The sequence below is a fragment of the Triticum urartu genome, chromosome 5 (assembly GCF_003073215.2).
Source record: "Triticum urartu cultivar G1812 chromosome 5, Tu2.1, whole genome shotgun sequence".
NCBI classification, from domain to species: domain Eukaryota; kingdom Viridiplantae; phylum Streptophyta; class Magnoliopsida; order Poales; family Poaceae; genus Triticum; species Triticum urartu.
The window spans coordinates 505,820,162-505,832,939 of record NC_053026.1 but is presented as its reverse complement, the minus strand read 5'-3'; the positions used below and the strand labels follow the sequence as shown (position 1 = coordinate 505,832,939).

Genomic DNA, 12,778 nt, shown 5'->3' with positions numbered 1-12,778 from the left:
CCATCGCTTCTCCATAGCTCGTAGGTTCATTGTTGTCTAGCAACATGACTTCCAAGACAGGATTACGTACCACTCTGAAGTAGTACGCATCCTTGTCATCCTACGAGGTTTGGTAGTGACTTGATCTGAAGTTTCATGATCACTATCATAAGCTTCCACTTCAATTGGTGTAGGTGCCACAGGAACAACTTCCTGTGCTCTCCACCATCCTCCCACTCAATTCTTTCGAGAGAAACTTTTCCTCGAGAAAGGACCCGATTCTAGAAACAATCCCTTATTGCTTTCGGATCTGAGACAGGAGGTATACCCAACTGTTTTGGGTGTCCTATGAAGATGTAGTTATCCGCTTTGGGTTCGAGCTTATCAGCCTGAAACTTTTTCACATAAGCGTCGCAGCCCCAAACTTCTAAGAAATGACAGCGTAGGTTTCTCTAAACCATAGTTCATATGGTGTCATCTCATCGGAATTACGTGGTGCCCTATTTAAAGTGAATGTAGTTGTCTTTAATGCCTAACCCATAAAATATCGTGGTAATTCGATAAGAGACATCATGGTATGCATCATATCCAATAGGGTGCAGTTATGATGTTCGGACACACCATCACACTATGGTGTTCCAGGCTGTATTAGTTGTGAAACAACTTCCACAATGTCTTAATTCTGTGCCAAACTCGTAATTCAGATATTCATCTCTATGATCATATCATAGATATTTTATCCTCTTGTCACGACGATCTTTCAACTTCACCCTGAAATTACTTGAACCTTTCAATAATTCGGACTCGTGATTCATCAAGTAAATGTACTCAACATCTACTCAAATCACCTGTGAAGTAAGAACATAACGATATCCACTACACGCCTCAGCACTCATTGGACTGCACACATCAAAATGTATTACTTCCAACAAGTTGCTTTCTAGTTTCATTTTACTGAAAACGAGGCTTTCAGTCATCTTGCCCATGTGGTATGATTTGCATGTCTCAAGTGATTCAAAATCAAGTGAGTCCAAACGGTCCATTTGCATGGAGTTTCTTCATGCATATACACCAATAGACATGGCTCGCATGTCTCAAACTTTTCAAAAACGAGTGAGCCCAAAGATCCATCAACATGGAGCTTCTTCATGCGTTTTATACCGATATGACTTACGTGGCAGTGCCACAAGTAGGTGGTACTATCATTACTATCTTTTGGCATGAACATGTGTATCACTACGATCGAGATTTCAATGAACCATTCATTTTAGGTGTAAGACCATCGAAGGTATTATTCAAATAAACAGAGTAACCATTATTCTCCTTAAATGAATAACCGTATTGCGATAGACGTAATCCAATCATGTCTATGCTCAACGCAAACACCAAATAACAATTATTTAGGTTTAACCCCAATCTCGATGGTAGAGGGAGCGTGCGATATTTGATCAACCTTGGAAATACTTCCAACACATATCGTCATCTCACCTTTTGGCTAGTCTCCGTTTATTCCGTAGCTTTTATTTCGAGTTACTAACGCTTAGCAACCGAACCGGTATCTAATACCCTGGTGCTACTAGGAGTACTAGTAAAGTACACATCAACACAATGTATATCCAATATACTTCTATCGACCTTGCCAGCTTTCTCATCTACCAAGTATCTAGGGTAATTCTGCTCCAGTGGTCGTTCCCCTTATTACAGAAGCACTTAGTCTCGGGTTTGGGTTCAACCTTGGGTTTCTTCACTAGAGCAGCAGCTGATTTGCCGTTTCATGAAGCATCCCTTTTTGCCCTTGCCCTTCTTGAAACTAGTGGTTTCACCAACCATCAACAATTGATGCTCCTTCTTGATTTCTACTTTTGTGGTGTCAAACATCGCGAATATCTCAAGGATCATCATATATGTCCCCGATATATTATAGTTCATCACGAAGCTCTAGCAGCTTGGTGGTAATGACTTCGGAGAAACATCACTATCTCATCTGGAAGATCAACTCCCACTCGATTCAAATGATTGTTGTACTCAGACAATCTGAGCACAAGCTCAACAATTGAGCTTTTCTCCTTAGTTTGCAGGCTAAGAAAATTGTCGGAGGTCTTATACCTCTTGACGTGGGCACGAGCCTGAAATCCCAATTTCAGCCCTCGAAACATCTCATATGTTTCGCGACGTTTCAAAAACGTCTTCGGTGCCTCAACTCTAAACCGTTTAACTGAACTATCATGTAGTTATCAAAACGTGTATGTCAGATGTTCGCAACATCCACAGACAACGTTCGAGGTTCAGCACACTGAGCGGTGCATTAAGGACATAATCCTTCTAAGAAGCAATGAGGACAATCCTCAGTTTACGGACCTAGTCCGCATAATTGCTACTATCAACTTTCAACTAATTTTTCTCTAGGAACATATCTAAACAGTAGAACAGAAGCGCGAGCTACGACATAATTTGCGAAGACCTTTTTGACTATGTTCAGGATAATTAAGTTCATCTTATGAACTCCCACTCAGATAGACATCCCTCTAGTCATCTAAGTGATTACATGATCCGAGTCAACTAGGCCGTGTCCGATCATCACGTGAGACGGACTAGTCATCATCGGTGAACATCTTCATGTTGATCGTATCTACCATACGACTCATGCTCGACCTTTCGGTCTCTTGTGTTCCGAGGCCATGTCTGTACATGCTAGGCTCGTCAAGTTAACCATAAGTGTTTTGCATGTGTAAAACTGTCTTACACCCGTTGTATGTGAACGTAAGGATCTATCACACCCGATCATCACGTGGTGCTTCGAAACGACGAACTTTAGCAACGGTGCACAGTTAGGGGAGAACACATTCTTGAAATTGTAATGAGGGATCATCTTATTTACTACCGCCGTTCTAAGCAAATAAGATGTATAAACATGATAAACATCACATGCAATCAAATAATAGTGACATGATATGGCCAATATCATATAGCTCCTTTGATCTCCATCTTGGGGCTCCATGATCATCTTGTCACCAGCATGACACCATGATCTCCATCATCATGATCTCCATCATCGTGTCTTCTTGAAATTGTCTCGTCATCTATTACTTCTACTACTATGGCTAACGCTTTAGCAATAAAGTAAAGTAATTACATGACGTTTAAGTTGACACGCGGGTCATAAATAAATAAAGACAACTCCTATGGCTCCTGCCGGTTGTCATACTCATCGACATACAAGTCGTGATACCTATTACAAGAACATGATCAATCTCATACATCACATATATAATTCATCACATCCTTTTGGCCATATCACATCACATAGCATACCCTGCAAAAACAAGTTAGACGTCCTCTAATTGTTGTTTGCATGTTTTACGTGGTTGCTATGGGTTTCTAGCAAGAATGTTTCTTACCTACGCAAAGACCACAACGTGATATGCCAATTGCTATTTACCCTTCATAAGGACCCTTTTCATCGAATCCGATCCGACTAAAGTGGGAGAGACAGACACCCGCTAGCCACCTTATGCAACTAGTGCATGTCAGTCGGTGGAACCAGTCTCACGTAAGAGTACGTGTAAGGTTGGTCCGAGCCGCTTCATCCCACGATGCCGCCGAATCAAGATAAGACTAGTAACGGCAAGCATACTGAACAAAATCAACGCCCACAACTACTTTGTGTTCTACTCGTGCATAGTAACTACGCATAGACCTAGCTCATGATGCCACTCTTGGGGAATGTAGCATAAATTCAAATTTTCTACGCATCACCAAGATCAATCTATGGAGTAATCTAGCAACAAGGGGAAGGAGAGTGCATCTACATACCCTTGTAGATCGCTATGCGGAAGCGTTCAAGAGAACGGGGTTGATGGAGTCGTACTCGTCGTGATCCAAATCACCGATGATCCTAGTGCCGAACGGACGGCACCTCCGCGTTCAACACACGTACAGCCCGGTGACGTCTCCCATGCCTTGATCCAACAAGGAGAGAGGGAGAGGTTGAGGAAGACTCCATCCAGCAGCAGCACAACGGCGTGGTGGTGATGGAGGAGCGTGGCAATCCTGCAAGGCTTCGCCAAGCACCGCGAGATATGAGGAGAAAGAGAGGGAGGGCTGCACCAACAGGCAGAGATCAGATCACCTGATATGGGCAGCCCCTAGGCCTCACTATATATAGGGGAGAGGGAGGAGGGTGCGCCCCCTCTAGGGTTCCCACCCCTAGGGGGGGGGCAGCCCTAGATGGGAAAGGGGAGGCGGCCAAGGGGAGGAATCCCTCCTCCCCAAGGCACCTAGGAGGTGCCTTCCCCTCCTAGGACTCTTCCTTTTAGGGTTTCCCCCACCCTAGGCGCATGGGCCCTAGGGGAAAGTGGCGCCCCAGCCCACTTTGGGCTGGATCCCTTCCCACTTCAGCCCATGGCGCCCTCCGGGATAGGTGGCCCCACCCGGTGGACCCCCCGGGACCCTTCCGGTGGTCCCGGTACAATACCGATGACCCCGAAACTTGTCCCGATGGCCGAAATAGGACTTCCTATATATAAATCTTTACCTCCGGACCATTCCGGAACTCCTCGTGACGTCCGGGATCTCATCCGGGACTCCGAACAACATTCGGTAACCACATACAAACTTCCTTTATAACCCTAGCGTCATCGAACCTTAAGTGTGTAGACCCTACGGGTTCGGGAGACATGCAGACATGACCGAGACGTTCTCCGGTCAATAACCAGCAGCGGGATCTGGATACCCATGTTGGCTCCCACATGTTCCACGATGATCTCATCGGATGAACCACGATGTCAAGGACTTAATCAATCTCGTATACAATTCCCTTTGTCTAGCGGTATTGTACTTGCCCGAGATTCGATCGTCGGTATCCCTATACCTTGTTCAATCTCGTTACCGGCAAGTCGCTTTACTCGTTCCGTAACACATCATCCCGTGATCAACTCCTTGACCACATTGTGCACATTATGATGATGTCCTACCGAGTGGGCCCAGATATACCTCTCCGCTTACACGGAGTGACAAATCCCAGTCTCGATTCGTGCCAACCCAACAGACACTTTCGGAGATACCTGTAGTGCACCTTTATAGTCACCCAGTTACGTTGTGATGTTTGGTACACCCAAAGCATTCCTACGATATCCGGGAGTTGCACAATCTCATGGTCTAAGGAAATGATACTTGACATTAGAAAAGCTTTAGCATACGAACTACACGATCTTTGTGCTAGGCTTAGGATTGGGTCTTGTCCATCACATGATTCTCCTAATGATGTGATCCCGTTATCAATGACATCCAATGTCCATGGTCAGGAAACCGTAACCATCTATTGATCAACGAGCTAGTCAACTAGAGGCTTACTAGGGACATGGTGTTGTCTATGTATCCACACATGTATCTGAGTTTCCTATCAATACAATTATAGCATGGATAATAAACGATTATCATGAACAAGGAAATATAATAATAACTAATTTATTATTGCCTCTAGGGCATATTTCCAACAGTGCTTCAAGCTACCGATCTCCAATGGCAACGATCCACTAAACAAGTTGTCTCGGAAGTACATTAAGTTAGAGCAACCCCAGCGTGGCGACCCAAACGAGACGCGTGGTGTTTGGGGGCCGCGTCCGGCCCGTATTTTGCTGATCGGCGTGCCCAACACGCCGACGATTTTTTCGTCTGCTTGGTCGGTATGGCCATATTTTTGGCACAATTTTTTCATACATATCAAATGTTTCCCAAAGTTTAAATCACACCAAATTAAAAATCTTGTCGTTTTTACAACCAAATAAAAATCTCATAGTTTACAAACCAAATAAAATTTAAATGAGAAAATTACATTTGAGACCCTAGTTATGTCACACCCGTTTGATTTTCCCCTAAATTCAAAAAACCCTCGTTTTTGTTCAAGCTCGTTTGCTTCACTTATGCTTTTGCCCTTTGACCTTTTGACCGTTACTTTAAATTTTTAAAACAAATTGATACTAACTCAGAAAAATGCAAATAAGGTGTCAAAATGTTTGGACAAACAACACCTATATGCGCATGTCATTTGCATTCATGACAAAAGTGTTGGAACGTCCTCATCTCAGTTTGAGCTCATATGATCTCAGCATGAACAGTAAAATCTAAAAAAATAGATAAAGTTTCAAAACATTCCGAATTACTCCTTCCGTCCGAAAAAGCTTGTCCCTCAAATTGATGTATCTAGCACTTGGTAAGGGCTAGATACATCCCTCAAATTAATGTATCTAGCACTTGGTAAGTGCTAGATACATCAATTTGAGGGACAAGCTTTTCTGGACGGAGGGAGCATGTTTTTCGCAAACAATGACTAATGGTTTGAGCTCATATAAAGTTTCATCAGGGAATGACATTCATGGAAGTCTTTGCAAAAAAAATCAACACTTCAAAATGCTTTTGTTTTGGAGCATCAATTTTGCTTTTTTGCCGCGACTTCTACGAATGTCATTCCCTGATGAAACTTTCTGATCACTAAAAACATTTGCATTTTCTCCACCAAAAAGACCAGATTTTTCTTTTGATTTTTACTGTTCATGTTGACATCATATAAGCTCAAACTGAGATGGGTACTTCCCAACACTTTTGTCATGAATGTAAATGAAATGCACATGCAGGTGATGTTTTTCCGAACATTTTGATATCTTATTTGCATTCTTCTGTGTTAGTATCAATTCGTTATGAAGGTTTCAAAGTGACGATCAAACGGTCAAAGGGCAAAACTATAAGAGGAACAAACGAGCTTGAACAAAAATGAGGGTTTTTGAATTTAAGGGCAAATCAAACGGGTGTAACACAACTAGGAGCTCGAATGTAATTGTCCCAATTTTAAGTGTCACAAATACATTGAAAAGAAAAAGAGTCGATACATCTATTGGTTGCCAAGGTGAGCCAACATATGCTCAACCAAATCATCTTGAAATTGAATGTGAGTTTCTCAATCACACATTTCATGATGAAATTGGATGAACTGTGCAAAAGTTGCCGCTCCTTCATGCTCAGGCACATTTTTATCCTGAATTTTGAAACCCCTGGTCTAAGGTTACGCTCATTCTCTACGGTCATGTTGTGCATGATCACACAAGCAGTCATCACGTACAATTTTTTAGTGCTTCAACTTCTAGCATGGTACCGAATGATGCCACATCGAGATTAAAACACACCAAAAGCATGATCCACATCTTTCCTAGCACTCTCATGTGCTTGAGCAGATCTCTGCCTCTCTCCTACTGGATTGGGTATTGTCTTCACAAGAGTTGTCCACTGAGGATAAATGTCATCAGTTAAGTAGTACCCCTTGTTGATGTGGTGGCCATTGATCTCAAAGTTAACCTCCGGGCAGTTGCCTTCTGCAAGCCTTCCGAACACCGGAGAACGCCGAAGCACGTTGATGTCATTATGAGAGCCAGTCATGACAAAAGGCGGCGGGGTGCATGGTGGTGTGGGTCGGGCGGCCGTGGACGACAGCTTCGGCGATGAGGGGCACAGCGGGTGCGTGCCAACGCAGATTTGTCGTGGTGAGGATGCCCCCGATGGAACTAGCTCATGGCTCGGTGTCCTGGGATGGCAAAGAAGGGCACCTCTTGCTGTTGGTGTAGCAGATCTAGTCTGCGGTGAGCGCGATGGTGCGCGTCGACGCAACTGATGTATGGATGTGGGTCGGCATCATGGTGGTTCTTAGCCTCGGGTAGCGCTCCTTTGTTCCTTGTCGACATGGTGCTCGGTGGGGCATGGTGATTCACGTTGTGTTTGATGGCCTGCGTTCCGACTGTCGTTGACGGATCTGGCGCCTCGAGCTGGAGTTTGGCCGTCGGTGGTCTCTGTGAGGTGCGGTTGGCTGCGGCGGATCTCAATTCTTTTTCGTCGATGGGTAGTTTCATGGTGGTGGTGGTTAGCGGGATTGCCGACGCCGACGTCAGTTGATGTGCGGCGTGGGAGCTTGGGTGAAGACCATGTCTCGGCTTTCTGACATGACCAGCTATGGCGGCGGTTGCGGTCATCGTTGACTGCATTGCTGTTACGCCCCTCCTGCACAGATCCAGCCATCATGACAGCTCCAGGGGAAACCCTTAATCTCGTGTGATCGGACGATGGCGGTGTCTTGGTGTCGTATTCCCTCTTGGGGGTTCGTCTTTAGTGATGGGCATCGACAAGCGGGACCACTGGACGGCTGCGATATTGGCATCAAGGCTTCTATGTCAACGATGATGGGGGAGCGATGGTTGAGGTAGTCGGCGCTTCTCCGATGTGTCTACGGGATGTGTATCGCTTAGTGATGTTGATGGTTTTCGCTTGGTTTTCAACTAATTAACTTGGCAATTTTCTGCTGCTAAATTAATGGATGAGGCAAGTTCGTTTCGAAAGAAAAACATTTTTTTCTTAGTGGCCACTAAAAGTTTCAACTTGAACATGATTGATTATGTTATTGGAGTATGTCACAGGTTATCTACAGAGACAGTTGCATGAGTATCTTGGCTAAGCTACCAGGTCCATATTGAGTTGCTGCTTACTCTCCGAACTCCGAAGAAATACAGTAACTTATTTGATCAGGTGCAGGAATGGCGGTAGCGGCAAATCACGTAGCCAGCAGAGATGACCGAGACGAAGAGCAGGATGGCCGCCACGAGGAGGTTGATGATGGAGCACGGGGTCCGGAGGTGGTCGCGCTTGAGCACGGCCATGTACCGGTTCCAGCGAGAGTCGCAGAAATCGTTGGTGTCCTTGAACAGCCGCGCGTAGCGGTGCGTCCTGGGGTCGAAGAGCGCGCTGCTGCCGAGCTGGTTGAAGAAGGCCGCCGCCTCTTCCTCGTTGGAGAGCATGTTGTCCAGGATGCCGTGGCGCTGGAGCACGGCGACGTCGGCGCCCGTGTTCACCAGCGCGTTCATCAGCACGAGGTACCCCGTCATGGTCCCCTCGTTCCAGCAGTCCTTGGTCTGCTCCAGCGCGAACAGGTTGGCCAGGAGGATCCTGGTGCCGCCGTTGATGACCAGGCGCGGGATCTCCATGGTGCCGCCGCGGAAGGTCACGTCGAACTGGCTCGCCGGCGAGGGCTTCTCCTTGAACCTGACGCCGAACTCCTGGAGCACGGTCACGCACGGCATTGCCAGCGGCGTCCTGGCCTGGTTAGCCCGCGTGCGCCTGAACGAGCCGAGGCTCACGGGGATGCGGTGCAGGCTGGCGCCCAGCCCCGTGAGCCGGCGGATCCTGCGCCGCTCCGGGCTCATGACGATCCTCTGGTACTGGAGGTGGAGCAGGTGGTAGACCTCGGCGAACTGGCCCGCCAGCTCCGGCGCCGGCGGCGGGAGCGGGACCATGCCCAGAGGCTCGCGCAGGCTGAAGAAGCTGGATATTAGGTGAAGGAGCCCCTGGTCCGCATCGTCCACCGCGTTGCCATTCCCCATGACGAGATTGAAGAGCTTGGCGAGGACGAAGTAGGGCATCTGGTTCTCCACGAGGAGCAGGTCGTAGTAGACGTAGGTGGAGGTGCCCTGCATGCACCGGGCGTCGCTCTCGCTCCACTGGAGCAGGAACTGGAGCACGAAGCAGCCGTCGAGCACCAGCATCCCCACGAAGTCGTCGCTCCCGCCGCCGGCGGCCTGGTCGAGGGACTCCCCGTAGCAGCGGCGCGCCCGCTGCTCCATCCTGCGCGCCGCCTTGAGGCAGTCGGCGAGGAGGCCGGCCCTGCCGTCCGGGTCCCCCCGGAGGAGGAAGTCCCGGAGCATGGGCCACTTGCGGGCCTGCATGGCGCGGGTGCTGGCGCTGGACATGTGGTAGGGCCCCACCGAGACCATGACCGGCTCGTAGAGGCCCCTGTTCATCTCCCGGACGTGGTGCGGCAGGCGGACGATGGTGAAGGCGTCCCTGTCGTCGCCGCCGCCCGCCGGGACCTGGTTGCTCATGCCGTCCTCCATGCGCCGGAGCAGCATGTCGTAGTGCATCCTCCTCGCTCTCGCTCTCAATTCTGTGTGGTTAAGGTGATGATGTATGTACAGTAATACGCGTTGATCTGTATATACGTACGACAAGCGCTGTGTACGTGTATGTGTTTGCGGTTGAGTGTATAGGACGCTTCAGCTCCAATTTTAAACTGGCTTCCTTCGCGAAGAAGCGTTCGCATTTGTGCACTTAATTTTGTATTGCCATTTTCATTTCTTTTCTTTGTGCGGCTTACACCATTTGTAAAATTGTAGACTAAATTACTTACTGTTTTGGTCAGTGTTCTTCCTCCCTCTCCCACCGACGTGCTAACCTCCGCTGCATCCACACGCTTTTGACAGCGGAAACCAATTGATCAACCCTCTCGTATCAGGTGAACACCATCAATCCTGACCGTCGACACTGCGAGCTCTTTGCTCGACTTTGTTGTCGTCTCCGCTTCCACTTTCTCCGCGGCTTCGCCTCGCAGCCGCAACTGTTCTACCCCTTTGCTGTGTCACGCCCAAAACTTAGGATGCAAGTCGAATCTCTAATCTAGTTTGTACCGACAATTAATTAACCTTGACGGCGAATCTGGATTACTAAACTGGGGAGTACAATGCAGGAACGGCGGTTGAAGGACACTAGCAGTTACGTCGTAGACTTTCTTGGGCTAACATCCATATGTTATGACACGGAGGTGAGGTGGCAGAAACTCTGGCGATACGTTGCCAAAGCCGTGGATGCCAGCTCGTTTATAATGCTGGCCGGGCGTTGTTTAATCTAGTGCAGAGTAAGAGCTGACAGAAGAACACGAGTACTGAAACAGTAATTTATCAGATACTCCTTCCTATTAATTAAATGAAGAAAAAAAGAAATTTCAGGGGACAAAAAATGAAAAGCTGATGCAACGAAAAAGAGAGGAAAAGGCCATACGAGCAGATATTTCGCAGATGGGCCGGGATCTGTCTACTCTCCAGCCCAACCTCACGGGCCAGCACCCACGAGGGACGAGGCCCCTTCCAATCTCCTACCGAGGAGGTGCGCTGCGCTGCGGCGCTGTGTGCCAAATACATTAGTCCCACCTCGCTAGTTTACACGGAGCGGAACCAGCTTATAACACGAGGCGCAGCGTGTTGTAGCACGACCTTACTTGAACAGGATCTGTTCTATAGGCTCGTACCGCTGCATCCTTTACCAATAAGGAGGCAAGCACTTCAGTCCGGTTGATGCAATCTGACCACTGGGCCAGAGCGTGATTAACGGCCTGGATTCATCTGACGGCTGTAGAGGATCGTTCCTGCCTGGCTCATGCCTGTGCAGGGTGGCCCAGTGGTTGTCTGACAGACTCCAAAATTCTTTTTATTTTTGGCCAAACGCACACAGAAACTAAAACGTCAGCTGCACTTTTGTCCCAGTGGTTGTCTGACAGACTCCAAAATTCTTTTTATTTTTGGCCAAACGCACACAGAAACTAAAACGTCAGCTGCACTTTTGTTTCTGAAATTTTCTAACTAACTCCATTCATTTCATGCACAGGACCTCTCCATCTAAAACATCTGCCAAAGGCTTTTGCTTCAGACATTCTTTAACCAGATAAACCATTTTGTAATCATACATCTGAAAGTATCTACGTTTCAGTTCAGAATATATCAGTGGCAATGGAGCGAAACAAAGAACATCTGCCGGCTGTAGAGGATCGTTCCTGCCTGGCTCATGCCTGTGCAGGGTGGCCCAGTGGTTGTCTGACAGACTCCAAAATTCTTTTTATTTTTGGCCAAACGCACACATAAACTAAAACGTCAGCTGCACTTTTGTCCCAGTGGTTGTCTGACAGACTCCAAAATTCTTTTTATTTTTGGCCAAACGCACACAGAAACTAAAACGTCAGCTGCACTTTTGTTTCTGAAATTTTCTAACTAACTCCATTCATTTCATGCACAGGACCTCTCCATCTAAAACATCTGCCAAAGGCTTTTGCTTCAGACATTCTTTAACCAGATAAACCATTTTTGTAATCATACATCTGAAAGTATCTACGTTTCAGTTCAGAATATATCAGTGGCAATGGAGCGAAACAAAGAACATCTGCCAGAGGCTTTTGTTTCAGACATTCTTTAACCAGACAAACCATTTTGTAATCATACATCTGAAATTATACGTTTCAGTTCGGAATATATCAGTGGCAATGGAGCGAAATAAATGCTTCACTAGTATTAGAGGTAAGAGTGTGTAACCCCATAAAACTAGAACACATCTATAAACCCACCTATTCTATCTGCTTTGTTATGCCAAGTTTCGAGAGAGAAAACTTGGCGAGATCAAAGCTGCCAGCCCATAATTATCCACCCGCGAGCCTGGATCCGGCGGCTGCGGTGGGGTTGTTGTGTTGGTCTATTGTCTTCCCTGTTCCTACTGATCACCTTCTCAAATCTCCTCTCTAAATTGTGTTGTTTTAGTAGAATCATAGATTACTCCACCTGCTGTCGTAAATTGCAATCGGCCTTGATTGTTCAGTTTCCTTGAGACCTTGACCTTTGTAGTTCAAGACGTGCTGTATTATTCCAAAACCTGGCTTCTGTCTTGTGTAGATGGTGATAACAATCTAATGTCTGACGCACTTCATTCTAGGCTTCAGTTGCAATTGCCTGCTTGCGCAGCGTAGCCTTGGGCTGGGTTTTTTGCGCAATTTTTCAATTCAGCTTGTCTACTTGTGCAATATGGAGCTGATCTGCCTTCCTCCTTGCGGCCACCAGCCAGGTGTTTGTTTTTCTTCTTAACCTTCATCGCAGCCTTCTCTGTAGCGCGTTCCTGAATGCATCACAACTCTTTATCTCTTCTCTAGGGTTCACGAGGACCAAGACCTTTT

The 12,778-nt window shown here is 47.0% G+C and overlaps 1 protein-coding gene and 1 non-coding gene across 2 annotated transcripts; one reads left to right on the top strand and one right to left on the bottom strand.

The window, feature by feature from the left end:
* Window positions 1-8,427: 8,427 nt before the first annotated feature.
* LOC125556477 (UPF0481 protein At3g47200-like) lies at window positions 8,428-10,025 on the bottom strand. Its single transcript, XM_048719205.1, has one exon. The coding sequence runs from the start codon at window positions 9,930-9,932 to the stop codon at window positions 8,541-8,543; it is 1,392 nt and encodes a 463-aa protein (XP_048575162.1). The 5' UTR covers window positions 9,933-10,025; the 3' UTR covers window positions 8,428-8,540.
* A 1,027-nt stretch (window positions 10,026-11,052) lies between these two features.
* On the top strand, window positions 11,053-11,259 carry LOC125511905. The gene has a single exon (XR_007285175.1). It is a non-coding gene; the product is annotated as a small nucleolar RNA U3 (small nucleolar RNA).
* Window positions 11,260-12,778: the final 1,519 nt, after the last annotated feature.